This window comes from Canis lupus, chromosome 22, assembly GCF_003254725.2.
Source record: "Canis lupus dingo isolate Sandy chromosome 22, ASM325472v2, whole genome shotgun sequence".
Lineage (NCBI taxonomy): Eukaryota > Metazoa > Chordata > Mammalia > Carnivora > Canidae > Canis > Canis lupus.
The window spans coordinates 24,605,954-24,619,749 of NC_064264.1; the positions used below are offsets into that span (position 1 = coordinate 24,605,954).

General features: G+C 38.6%; 1 protein-coding gene across 2 annotated transcripts in view; it reads right to left on the reverse strand.

Moving 5' to 3' along the window:
• Positions 1-12,153, reverse strand: part of KLHL1 (kelch like family member 1) — a 435,375-nt gene extending 423,222 nt beyond the window's left edge. For both annotated transcript variants that reach the window (XM_049099352.1, XM_035704542.2), the window contains exon 1: positions 11,521-12,153. In XM_049099352.1, the coding sequence (XP_048955309.1) occupies positions 11,521-12,020 (500 nt within the window). In that variant the 5' untranslated portion in view covers positions 12,021-12,153. The remainder of the gene's footprint in view (positions 1-11,520) is intronic.
• Positions 12,154-13,796: the final 1,643 nt, after the last annotated feature.

Here is a 13,796-nt window from a genome sequence, read left to right on the forward strand (position 1 = left end):
TACTGTGGGTAGCTTCATAACAAGTCTGGAAATCAGTAGTGGTAGTCCTCAACTATATATTCATTTTTTTAAAGTTATTTTGTTTATTCTAGGTCTTTTAAATTTTTCAACGGATATTAGAATCAGTCTGTCTATTTGAAAAAATGCAGAGATTTTCTTGGAGGATGTGTATAATCTATAGACAAACTAGGAAAGAATTGACATCTTATTAATAGTAATTTTTCTTACCCATGAATATAGTATATCTTTCCATTATTTAGGTCTTTAATTTCTATCAGAGTGGCTGTATTGTTTTCAGTGGATGAGTCATTCATAATTTGTGGTCATATTTATTATTAAGCATATCATAGTTTATTGATGTTACTATGAAATTTATTATTTTTATATTTTTAGTTTCCAGTTTTTCCTTGATAATATATAGAAATATAATTGATCTTTGTATACTCATTCTCTATTCTGCCACCTTAAAAAAGTCATTATCTGTTTTGCATTCCATAAAAATTCTTTCTAATAAACAATTATATCTGCAAAAAAGACCATGTTACTTCATTTTTATATAAGGTTAATTCTTGTACAAATTAAACCTATTTTATTTCTTTTTTTTAAGATTTTATTTATTTATTCATGATGGACATAGAGAGAGAGAGAGAGAGAGAGAGAGGCAGAGACACAGGCAGAGGGAGAAGCAGGCTCCATGCTGGGAGCCTGACGGGGGACTCGATCCCAGGACCCTGGGATTATGCCCTGAGCTGAAGGCAGACGCTCAACCACTGAGCTACCCAGGTATCCCAAAATCATTATTTCTTACTTTCCAATATAAACGCTCTTTATTTCTTTTGGTTTCTTTGTTGAACTAACTAGCATCTCCGATACTGTTTAATAAAACTGAGAGAAGGCATTCTCATTTTGCTCCAGGTCTTAGAGGAAACATATTTATTCTTTCAACATTATGATGTTACCTGTAGGTGTTCAAGATTGTCAGCAGATCAATATTCTTTGTTTTGTTTTGTTTTGTAAAGATTTTATTTATTTATTCATGAGAGACAGAGAGAGAGAGAGGCAGAGACACAGGCAGAGAGAGAAGCAGGCTCCATGCAGGGAGCCTGATGTGGGACTTGATCCAGGTCTGCAGGATCACTTCCCGGGCTGAAGGCAGGTGCTCAACCACTGAGCCACCCAGGCATCCCTATTCTTTTTCTGAGTCATATTTCATCTAGTATGAATATATTCATTTCAGCTTTCTTTTGATTAATCTTAGTATGCTATATCTTTTCTATACTTTTCCTTATAACCAACACAAGTGTTTATTTTTAAAGTGTACTTCTTGCAAGCAAAATATACTTAGATCTGACTTTTTATACAGACTGATAATCTCTGCCTTTTAATTACAGATGCATAGAGCAGTTGCTTTTAATGTAATTATTAGTATAGTTAGGTTTCAGACTGTAAGTGTACTGTGCATTTTCTATTTGCCCCACTTTTGTGCCCATTTCCTCTTTTTTGGATTAATTAAATAATTTTTATGACAGCATTTTATCTTCTTTTTTGGATTTCTGGCTGTTTATCATTGTTTTGTTATTTTAGTGGTTGCTTTAGAATTTATAATATAGTTCTGAGACTACCATCAAGTGACATACCATTTTACACTTAGTATAAGAACCTTATAATACTTTACTTTCATTTCTCCCTTCCCAGTCTGAAAGCTATTGTTGTGACACATTTATCTTATACATATGGTAAACAAACCCTCATATATAGTATTTTTATTTGTTTAACCATCATATAACTTTCAAATGTTCCAGATTTAAAAATAAAGCATAATCTTATTTTTAACTCATGTAGTTATCATTTCTGATGGTTTCCACTCCTTGCACCAGCTGGTGCCATGTCTTCCTGCAATCTGTGCTCTGTCATTAATTTCACCCAGCATATTTTTTATCTCAGGTATTATAGTTTTATTTTGGCCTAGCAGCTTGATATTGATTTTTTTCCTGTCTACATGACCCTATTTAACTACTTGAGTATTGAAATATGGTTTAACTGCATTAATGACCTTGTTTGCTACAGTTTTAAGTCAGTTTTAATTGATTGAATTTGGTCCTCATTATGGTTCATATTTTCCTACTTCTTTGTTGATTAGTTATCTTCAATTTGATGTCAGACATTGCAAAAATTACCTTGTTTGGTATTACATACTTAAATAATAAATAGTTATTTATTTATTCTTCAACTTTGTTCCAAGGCACAGTTAACATTACTTGTAAACAGTTTGATATTTTTGGGTCTTGCTGTTAAGATTTGTTAAGTGGAACCATCGCATTGTTTATTCTAGGGTTAGTCATTTCCTATTACTAATATAATATCCCTCCAAATACTTTGTCTAATTCCATGAATTACACCATTCTGATTGTTAGGAACAGGTGTTACAGTTCTGGTTCTGGTACAGTTCTTTCCCAAGACTTGGGTTGTTTCTTAAACACATGTATCTGTCATTATTCCACCGAATACTGATCTGCTAAATATTCAAAGGGTAATTCCACAGAATTTTGGAGTTTTCTCTCTGTACTGGTCATTTATTTTTATTTTTATTTATTTACGATAGTCACAGAGAGAGAGAGAGAGAGAGAGAGGCAGAGACACAGGCAGAGGGAGAAGCAGGCTCCATGCACCGGGAGCCCGATGTGGGATTCGATCCCTGGTCTCCAGGATCGCGCCCCGGGCCAAAGGCAGGCACCCAACCGCTGCGCCACCCAGGGATCCCTGTACAGGTCATTTTTATGACACTCTGTCTTATGATATCTTACTGCCTTGGACTCCCTGGACATTCAGCTCCATCCCTTCAGTTTAGGGTGGTTATCACATTTCTCCTGGTTTCTCCTTGTCTGTATCAGTGCCTGGAATCCCTCTCAGGGCAGTAAAAAGAGACAATCACAGGGTTCTTTCACTTGCTTTCCACATCCGAAGAATCACTCTCAGAATCTGATGTTCAATGTCTTGAAAATGTTGTTTCATATATCCCTTCCTTCTCCCCCTTTTCTTTCTTTATTTCTTTTTGCCTTTGTCCTCTTTCTTTCTTTTCCTTCCTTCCTTCTTTATCCCTTCCTTCTCCCCCTTTTCTTTCTTTATTTCTTTTTGCCTTTGTCCTCTTTCTTTCTTTTCTTCCTTCCTTCTTTTGCTTTTTGTTGCTGTTTCAGGTGAGAGGATAAGTTCAGTCCCTGTTATTCTATCTCAGCCAGAGACAGGAGTTCCAGTTCTTTCATAGTGACTTTAATAAAATTATTAGAATATTATTTGGCCCAGGATTTTTGTCATTTTAATTATTTTTAACAACCTATAATTTATATACAGATGATATGAACATATCCCTACTGCTACTAATAGTTTACTGATTGAACCAAAGCCACTGCAAACCAGAATCATAAACTAATTATATACAAAATGTCATGGCTTTTGAGAAAAAAATTACACAAAATGTTTAAAGATCATCAGGGGATCACCAAATATGAAATATCTAGGTACTGATTTGTGTCAACTTCTCTACTGAAATTACATACCAGTACAGCAAAGGTAAGGTAACTAAAAAAGTAGGAATTGAATTTAAATTTTATTACAAATGACAAAAACAACTCCAAATTTATTTTCAAAATAGTAGAGTTTGAGGTTGACTCTCAGAGTTAGAAAGTCAGGATGTTTTGGTATTCATAAATTTAAAAATAATAGATTTTAAAAACAGTTTTCTTTCCAAAAGCTATTTTTGCATTTTCTCTGAAGCTCTGAACCTTTGAATATTGACCTAAAGAAACATCTTGGATATTTTAGTAAGATTACAATCTACTAGAGAAACAAAACAAGGGATCCCTGGGTGGCGCAGCGGTTTAGCGCCTGCCTTTGGCCCAGGGCGCCATCCTGGAGACCCAGGATCGAAACCCACATTGTGCTCCTGGTGCATGGAGCTTGCTTCTCCCTCAGCCTGTGTCTCTGCCTCTCTCTCTCTCTCTCTCTCTCTGTGTGTGACTATCATAAATAAATAAAAATTAAAAAAAAAAGAAACAAAACAAAATTGTATATTTTATTGTTGATAAAAAGAGGTTTCTGGCATTCACCTTCTAAAACACTATGAAATTATTGAACTCTTCCTCTACCAATTTTCTGACCTCATAATTTAAGTTGTTCCACTATATTTTGGTTGAGATGAAAATGCTGATTTGCATGAACAAATGTCAATCAATATCACCAAGAAAAATGGTGCCTGGATGACCTACCAGGACACAGTGTTACAAACAATTATGATAAGAACTCAAACTGAAAGATTTCTTATGAGAATCAGTTATCTAAACTAGACTAAGGCCACCAAAGGAATAGGAAAGGCCAGAATTAGAATTAACATCAACTTCTTCCACTCTTTGTTATTTTTGGAGACTTGCAGATCACTTTCAAAAAGCAATATTTCTGTGACATGATCTTCAGTCAAAATGATTTACCTCATAGTATATTCAAAACAGATTTTTATTGGGATCCTAAATTATAAGCACATATTCTCTCTGGTCAGGAAAAACTATGTTAAGCTTTCATAAGCATCAATCTGTCTTCAAATTCTAGCCAGAAAAGTCAGCTATGTAGCCAACCTCAAACTTATATAGTGCAACAGGTTTTTGTTGTTGTTGTTGTTGTTGTTGTTGTTTTGCCTATGCTTGACTTACCAAGTCTTGAATCTTTAATGCTGCTCAGATTATCTGTGTATATATAAGATGTTTTCTTCAAAGTTTTGAATAACATTATTTTAAATGTAGAAAGGTAAATTATTATTTGGCCCAAACTAGTATGTCCATTTCATAGCATTTGTTTTACAACTAACACAAAAACACCTGCAGTTATTTTGGAAATAAAATCAGTAAAGTCTTGTTACTTAAAGACTCTGTTTAAAATGCTGCACATTTTGGGACATTTGGGTGGCTTAGTGGTTGAGTGTCTGCCTTTGGCTCAGTGTATGATCCCAGAGTCCCAGGATGGAGTCCCACATTGGGCTTCCTACATGGAGCCTACTTCTCCCTCTGCCTATGTCTCTGTCTCTGCCTCTCTCTCTCTGTGTCTCTCATGAAAAAATAAATAAAATCTTAAAAAAATAATAAAAATAAAATAAAATGCACATTTTAATTTTCAGAAACTTGAAACTAAAATATGCTGCAGATTTAAGTTTTCAGTAAATTCCATATGAGCTCTTGGTCAAAACCAATGAAATGTGACTTAGAAGCATATCAGCTAAGTAGTCATGAAAAGCATACTATTCTCCAGATACACAAATTATCTTTTGAGACTTAGAAAAATAAGCCAACAAAAACAATTTTCTGATCAATACTATAATCTATATTAGCCACATGCTCATTTTAATTAGACAGGGATTATTTTTAGATTATTTAAACTTGTACCTTAAAGAAGTTAATAACATAGTTTACATAGTAGTCATTAAAAATTCATCAATGTAAAGCCAACAATAGTTCTTCAATTCTCATAGCTTTTCTTTGTTTATTATAATTCAAAGTTGTATTTGTTTCATTTTGCACTTATATTCACATCTTTCTTTCAAATGGCTCTGGAGTTGTGGATACCTGCAAATCCAACCTAGTGACCACATTTCTTTCTCCATTATAATCTTAGTTTGCCTGAAGCAAACTTGCTGAGAGGGAAGGGCACTGAAAATTGTGGGTTTCTTCATAAAATACCACATAATATTGATAAATCCATCCTGAAATAAGTAAAAGAACGACTCAAATAAGGTATTATTTGTTGCTAGTTCTGGTTTAAATAGTGGTAGACTGTATAATACACCAGCCTGGGATAAATTAGCCAAGGAGACATAAAATTGAGTAAAATCATCCCATACTCTTTCACTATGAAACTGGGTTTACAGGAAAAACATGAACATGATTTCATTTTAGTGTTCCATAAAAACATAGCTTGAAAATTGCTTTCCTGAAGAAGGAGTCTCTAACCATTTTTAAAGTTGAATTTTCCTTTTGACTGAGGCAAGGCTGATTCCTTTTCACCCTCAACAAATATGTGGTTTAGGTCTCATCAACCTCCATGAGATTTTAATGGTGTATGCTTTCTTCTAGTGAACATTTTCTGTATCTATTGTTTGACCCTCAGAATCAGATTTTCTTTTTTTTCTTTTCTTTTTTTAAAAAATGATTTATTTATTTGAGAGAGAGAGAGAAGGGTGAGAAGAGAGAGAGAGAGAGCACACATGCAAGAGTGGAGGGAGATGCAGAGAGAATCTTCAAGAAGACTCCCCGCTGAGTGCAGAGTACCAAGTGAGGCTCAACCCCATGACCCATGAGATCACTAACCGAGCTGAAACCAGGTGCTTTACTAACTAAGCCACTAGGGCACCTCAGAAACAGATTTTCTATCAGAAAGCTCTCTTTTGGATTCCAAAATTAAATTAGTTTCCTCTATTTCTTCATAGTTTTCATTATAAAGTAAAACACATGGAATAACCCATATTTCAGGAAAAAAAATTGGGTATCTTCTAACTTGGGCTAAGAAATCATCTTCAAGCCTTATCAGACATTGTCCATAACTATTATTTTAAGAAGTTTATTTAAACATTCAAACCAAGGGAATAAGAAAACTATTTGAGCACACCTTAACTATATCTTCTTTTCTTTAGTTCTGTTTTTTTGTTTAAGCAGAGGGAAAGGAGAATTGTCACAGTGGCCTGGAATATGGTATCTGGAGTCAGATAGCAAGGATTCAAAGTGCAGCTGTACTACTTAGAAGCCTGTGATTCTGGGCAAATTAATTACCTGTCTATATCTCAGTCTTCTCATCTATGTAATCATTATACCTAAGGGATGCATAATTGTGCCAGAATCAAAGGACTGTTCTGAATATTAAGTTGCACAATATAAATATTCAACATGCTATCTGGCAAATAGGAAGTTCTTAATCAATGTCACTCATTATGATGATGACAAGTATTTATTCACTTAATGGTATTTATTGAGTAACTATATGCTCTACCATAGGGACAAAATGATGAGCAAAATAGAAAATAACTGTCCACTAGACAATTTTTGTTAGAGACAAACAATAAAAACAACACAGATATTAATATATGGTTACAGGAGACAAGGAGAAATTGAAGAAAAAGTAGAGAGCAGTTACTCTAAGAACAAAAAGTAAGCAGATGTAATAAATTTAAAAATTTTAAATTAATTTGCCCAGGGTATCAACGAACGCTTCTTTGAGAAAGGTACAAAGCTCTTACTTAAGACATTTCAATTATCAATAAGAATGAATGCAGAAAAGGGTGGGTTGAGGGAAGAAGAACCACTATAGAACGGGACAAAATAAGTTTGTGAGGCCCAAAGGTAGAGGAAAACACTACGGGAGGACCCTGAGTCTGGAAGACAGAAGGTGCGGGGGAGGTTGGAGAATGAAGGACCTTGATAATAGACAAAGTACAGATCATACAGGGCTTAGCAGTATGGATTATGGTCAGATGGTGGCAGAAATGCTTTGCAAAGAAAAAGGAAAGCCATAGAGGCAGCAAAGTGTTTCAGATTTTCATTTTATGATTTTCATTCACTCCTCTATGGAGAATGAATTAGAGATGGCAAAATTAATAAGGGAAGACAATGTAGATGGCAGTGGTAGAAGTTGAGTTGTAAAGGGACAGTAGCTTAGAATTAGGTAGACAAGGAGTTGGAGGGATACAGGAGAGATAGAGGAGGGAAATTTTTAAGATTTATTTTATTTTAGAGAGGGGGGGAGGACAAAGGGAGAGGGAGGGAGAGAAAATCCTCAAGCAGACTCCACTCTGAGTGTGGAGCCCAACAGGGACCTCAAACCCAAGACTCTGAGGTCATCACCTGAGCAGAAATCAAGAGTCAGACATTTAACCAATTGGGCCACCCAAATGCCCCAAGGAGGGGAATATTTGAAGCAAAAGTGACAGGGCTTGGTGGAATATTAAAAAATGATGGGGAAGATGATGTTGGCAAACACAATCCTGGAATTTTTGGCTTCTGCAACCTAATGCATAGAGAGCTGTTCTCTGAGATAAATAAGGAAACTGAGCAAGAGAGAGGGGGAGATTATGAGTTCAGTTTTATACATGTATTTATTTGTGTCTGTGATATCCATAAGAGAGGTGTGAGATCAGAGGTCAAGGAGGGGACGTTTAGATTTTGAGATGCAAATTTAGAAAAACAGTTTACGGACAGAAACTGAGGCCACGGAATCAGATGACAGCATTGTATGAGAATTGAGAAAACTAAAAAGCAAGCAGTTGACCATGGCATCTCCTTTCCCACTCACGTTACTACAAACTGCAAGAATATAAATATTTCCCTTTGGTTCTTAGTTCACTACCTATAGAATTTTGGGTAAAAATATCCACACCAGAAACATATGATAATCTGATTAGCTAGAAAATTATATACTTTCCAACAAAAGTTCAGAACTAAGTAGAGAAAATAAATGACTAATAACATAGGTCAGAAGCCTATTACTGTATTTTAGAATTCTTAATGGTGTAATGGTTAAGCTGTTAGAATACTCAGGTCTGTTTATGTATGCCTAGTAGGATGGGATAAAATAAAGGCTGGATTTAGGCAATAAATTAGTTTCCCAGTGTCTTCTTGCTACCTTTATGTTTAAACTCCATTAGAGTTTGACCTTTCCAGAATTTCTGAGATTATGGGCAGTTTTCCCCTGAGCATCCTGTAGCAGCTGTTTGAACAACAAGTTAAACCAACTGAGCTACTTATACTTGTCTAAAACAATGTTCCTAACAAAGGACCAGATGAATAAAAAGATCAGAAAATGAAGAGAAAAAAAAAGAGGCCAACTCTTGTTTTAGACATGAAGATTGATTTAGCATGTAAGTCAGAACTGATAAAACAAAATGCTAAATATCAAATGTGACATCATAGTATGGTGATACAATAATGACCCAAGTAATCAAAATTATCATGCAGGGGTTACATAGTTTATGTACTCATTGATCTTTATAAACATTATGCAGATTCTTTGCATGTCCTGTGATGGAAACAAAAGTAAATCCATATTACTGACTGTTTTACATATTATTTTTTATTCAGTACTTAACTTTGGAAATGCTGTCTCTTCTGAAAAGTGAACCCTATTCTTACCACATGTTAAAATTTACACATATGTAGTTATAATATATGTGTAATATCTATATGCAGTGACTATCAAGCATAGTAGCATGGCTTCCATCAATCACAAGCATAGAACCAATGACCTATGAAGGTTTAGGAACTCATGAAATCCGCATTATCAGTGCCAACTCATTTGTCCAGTAAGAATTTCAAATTTATCTAAAGGATTTAAGTCTTAATAAGATTTTTAAAATAAATAAGACCTGATTTTCAATATTTTATACACGTAAGAACTCATAGGAAACCCTCATTCCAATAGCTAAGATGGATTTGGTGGTACTTGCTTATCTTCAGAATTCTTTTCACTTACAACTCTTTGTGAATAAAAACACTGGTATATGTTCAAAATTTGAGAACCAGAAGTTATACCCAATGGGTGTTTTGTCCCTAACTGAGCTATATTAGTTATTAGTTTTATTTTTTGTTCATTATAATTTCTTAAGTCAGTATTTCATTAGTATTTTCAAATTCTTCAACTTACATGAAAACCTTCAGAAATTACTCATGACAAATATACCTCACTTACTGAAAAATGTGTTTGTTATAAAACAAATTTATAAAAATTGTCAAATGTTAATAGTTCAGAAGGTCAATTTTAAGATGATTTGAAGACTTTACAAAATTTAAAAAATAATCTTTTTTCATGAACTGGCCAACTTATAAAAATATCAGTTTCAATATGGTCATTAGCAAATATTTAACCTAAACTGTTTTCTTTTAAATACATAAGGTGAACTGCAAAGTGCTTATGATTTTTGAAAACTGAAGAAAAAGTTTTATATTTTCTACCTTAAAGAGGGTAAAGGCCAACATATTTTATTGGAATAAAAAAGATCTAAAACTATAGTAAGTAGTGAATACATAAATCAAATTACTTTATATTATTAATGGTATCCAAAGTTATAACTGTCTTGGTTAAGTATCGTACTTAATTGAATAATAGATAAACTTTTATTTGGGTCTGCTTTATATGGAAAAAACTTTGTCATACTTGAACATTTTAAATTAAACTTTAATAATATTACGTGATAATAAATGTCTTCACAGATTATGTTCAAGGGTCTTAAAATTCCAATTCAAATCCAAATAATTCATATAATTGAAAATTTTAAGGGTGATTTTTTAAATCTTTAACTTCACATCTGTCAAATAATTAAAGAGCGACTATAATATTATTTTGCTCTATGCATTCCCTTTGTGACTTAATCAACTTTATAAGAAGCTGATTCAATCAACCAGAAGTTTAAAAGTTGTTTCTGTTTCTAATTTGTTATTAAGTGATAGTTAAATTTCATTAACACATTCATTATCATTTTCCTATAGTTCCTATGGTTCCTCAATAATGTATTCTGATATCATATGAATTTAAATGCAAATCTTTTCATATCCTCACTCTATGCCAAAAGTAGTAATGATCTAATGCAGAATAATGAGTCGATTCTCTAAAAATGTAAAACTTAGAAGTTTTATGTGTGTGAAGATTTTCCGTAAGTCTTGAAAGTAGAACTCTTCTCGAAGAATGTAATATTAGAAATACACAAAGCACACATGTTGACCTGCTTCCTAAAGATACACAATCCCATCCTTAGCCAACAAACCAGGAGAGCTGAATGCAAGGGGACTCAGCAACAGTTTAATTCTAAGACTCTGAACAAGGCAAAAGTGAACACAAAGTAGGATAAGAAGGCAAGTTACGATAGAGAATTGCACCATATTTCACAAAAGAAAAAAATAAGACACAGAGAGAAAATACTGCTGTCCAGTGGCCTCTTTTGCCCACCTCATTAGTCCCGGAATACAGATTCAAGACCAGGGATCCTGGATATCAGCCCAGGTCAGTTTCTAGGCCAGTCAGTACATGAGATGCTTCTGAAGGGGGCTTAGAGCAAGTTTCACCTCCCACCACCCATCTGCAAGACTGACATGACACCATGGCAGGAGGTGACAGAGGAACCCCATCCTCTCAGAAACGTGACAACCGCTCCACTTACAGATTCACCAAAACGCACACATATTCAACTTGCGATCTCAGCTCTGAAGACCGGCAGAGAGAAACAGCGACCACACCACCACCGACGACGACGACGACGACGACAACAACAACAACAACAAAACATATGAATGAGCCTGTAAAGATGAATTAGCAAACTTTTAGTGAGATAACAACTTGGATGATAAGAACCGAGCTGCCGTCTCTCAATCAAAAAATGTCAAACCTGAAACGTGGTAGGGCTTAGTAAGTACCGAGGCGCACACGGGGGGGGGGGGGTGCGGAGGAAACGAGTGGAAATGGGGGGGGGGGCGCTAGGTGCTCCGTGGGGACTTACTGTACCTGTGTCCACATCCTTCACCTGTTGCCTGGCTCGAGTTGGCCGGCTCCACTTGCAGCTCTGGCAGGACCAGCCCTTTATCGTGTGGTCCCGGAAAGTCCATGCCCGGCACCTCCTCCTCCTCTAGAGACTCCACGTAGAAGAGAGTCCTGGCTGGCTGTTGGGTGCCCTGCCCGGGCGCCCCTTGCTGCAGCCTGGTGGCCACAGGCAGGAGGGTGCCATTCAGCGGGTTAAAGGGGGAGGAGGCAGAGGACGGGGAGGAAGACGAAGAAGAGGAGGAAGAGGAAGGCTTCTTCCAGAAAGTGCTCACGCTGCCCTTCTCCTGGCTCTTGAGCAGGCGGCTCTGGCTGGGCCCCCAGTGCTCGAAGCTGCCGCTGCCGTCCTGTTGCAGGCAGCCGCCCCCCGCAGGGCCGCCGGGGGCCGGCGACGGGTGGCTGAAGAGTTTCCAGCGGAGGCGCAGGATGTGCTTCACATCGAAGTCCTTTCGCCCGGAGCCAGACATGCTTGACGCAAGACGGCCAGGAGAGCTCAGCTGGCGCGGGAGGAGACGCGCGGGCTGGTGGGGGAGGCCCGCGGAGCCCGCGGAGCGCGCGGCCGGAGGAGGCGGAGGACGCGGAGGAGGCGGAGGAGGCGGAGGAGGCGGCGGGCTGCGCCCTCTGCGCCCCGGGAGCCGGCGCGGCCGGGCGGGCGGGCTGCGAGCCCTGCGCGCCCTGCGAGCCCTGCGAGCCCTGCGGGGCAACCGCCCGAGCGCGGACCGCACAGCCGCGCGGCTCAGCGGCGGTCAGGTCCGGGGCACCCGCGCGCGGGGGGCCCGCCGGCCGTGAGCAGAGGCAGGAGCCGGGCGCCGAGGGCAGAGGATCCGCGCTCCGCGCTCGGGCGCCCCGTGGTTACGGCCGGGAGGGGCGACCCTGCCGATGGAGGTGCGCGGAGAAGGCAGGTCTGCGCGCTCCGAAGCTCGGGAGGCGGCGGCGGCTGGGGACCCCTCCCTGGGATGCACCCGCGGCAGAGCCTCCGTCGGGAAGGTGTCGGCTCTCCTGTCCTTGCAGCTCAGAGTTCAGCGCCTGGGGAGCGCAGAGAGACAGAGAGACACAGAGAGAGCCCCAAGTCGCCAAGAAGCGCACCCCCTAGTCTTCTCGGTGCACCTGCGCCCCTGTCCCTGGCCTCTCCAAGGATGCTCTGGGAGCTTGCCCGGGTATCTATGAGAAAGTCAGATGCCTTCTGCAAGGCGAGAAGGGGTGGCTTTATATATATATATATATATAGTCAGTGTGTAAAAGAGAAAAACAAATATTCCAGAAAATATAGGGAGGCAAAAGGAAAAACCCGCCCGTGAAGCTGTCAAGGTCCTCACAGTACAATTTTCTCTCTGCCTCAGCGCCTCCTCCTCCCCTGCAAGTGACGCAGATGTGCACTGGGGCCTATACGGAGAGATGGAGGGAGGGAGGGAAGGCTTCAATCTTCTTTATGCAAGTGAGCCTGCCGCTCTTATTGTCCCCTTGCTGGGTCCTGTCACCTTTTTTTCATCCCCCTTCCTCACTACATTACTGGGTAGCAATAAAAGTAAAGCAAACAGGCATTATGCTTTAGCATCAATAAACACCAAACACGAATCATGGCAGCGGAAACTTAATAGGCTGCCATCGGTTTGCAGGTTGCAGGTTAATGGCTTGAATTATTTAATAAACCGCATCCTTTAACCTTTAGCCTTAGTTTCTCTGCGGTGAGACACAGAAGAAACAGTGATGCTGGTGTCAAAGTGTGATAATGCCACCGTTCTGACACTTACATGGTGAGTCTGCCATTAATACACTCAGGCAGTGCTTCACCCTGGGGGCCAGAGGCACCCGGTAGAAATATGAAGATGGGCATCTGAGCGCAGGGGAGGACTTTTGCAAAATCAGTGCATTTGGTGTGTAGCCTTAGAATGAAAGCTGTTCCCAATGTAAACAAAGAAGTGGAATAAAATGATACAGGAGCATTTCAAGGCATAACCTTCTGGTGCATAAATCGTGATATGAAATGCATGGAAGAGTTTAGGCAATATCTATCTCCAAAGACTACTATCCTGCAAAAATCTCCTGCTTGAAGAAGGAAAGATGTATTTTCCCTTATACCGAGGTATAGAATGATGAGGATTATGATGCCTTTCCAGCTATGACAACTTGGACATTTTTCATCTTTTCCTTTAATGAGCCATTAAAATAGAGCCCAGTCACCTTTGCTGAAGGCAGAAGGGGGTCAAAGAGTCAGGAAGGTCCCCCAAGAGCACCGGAAAGGT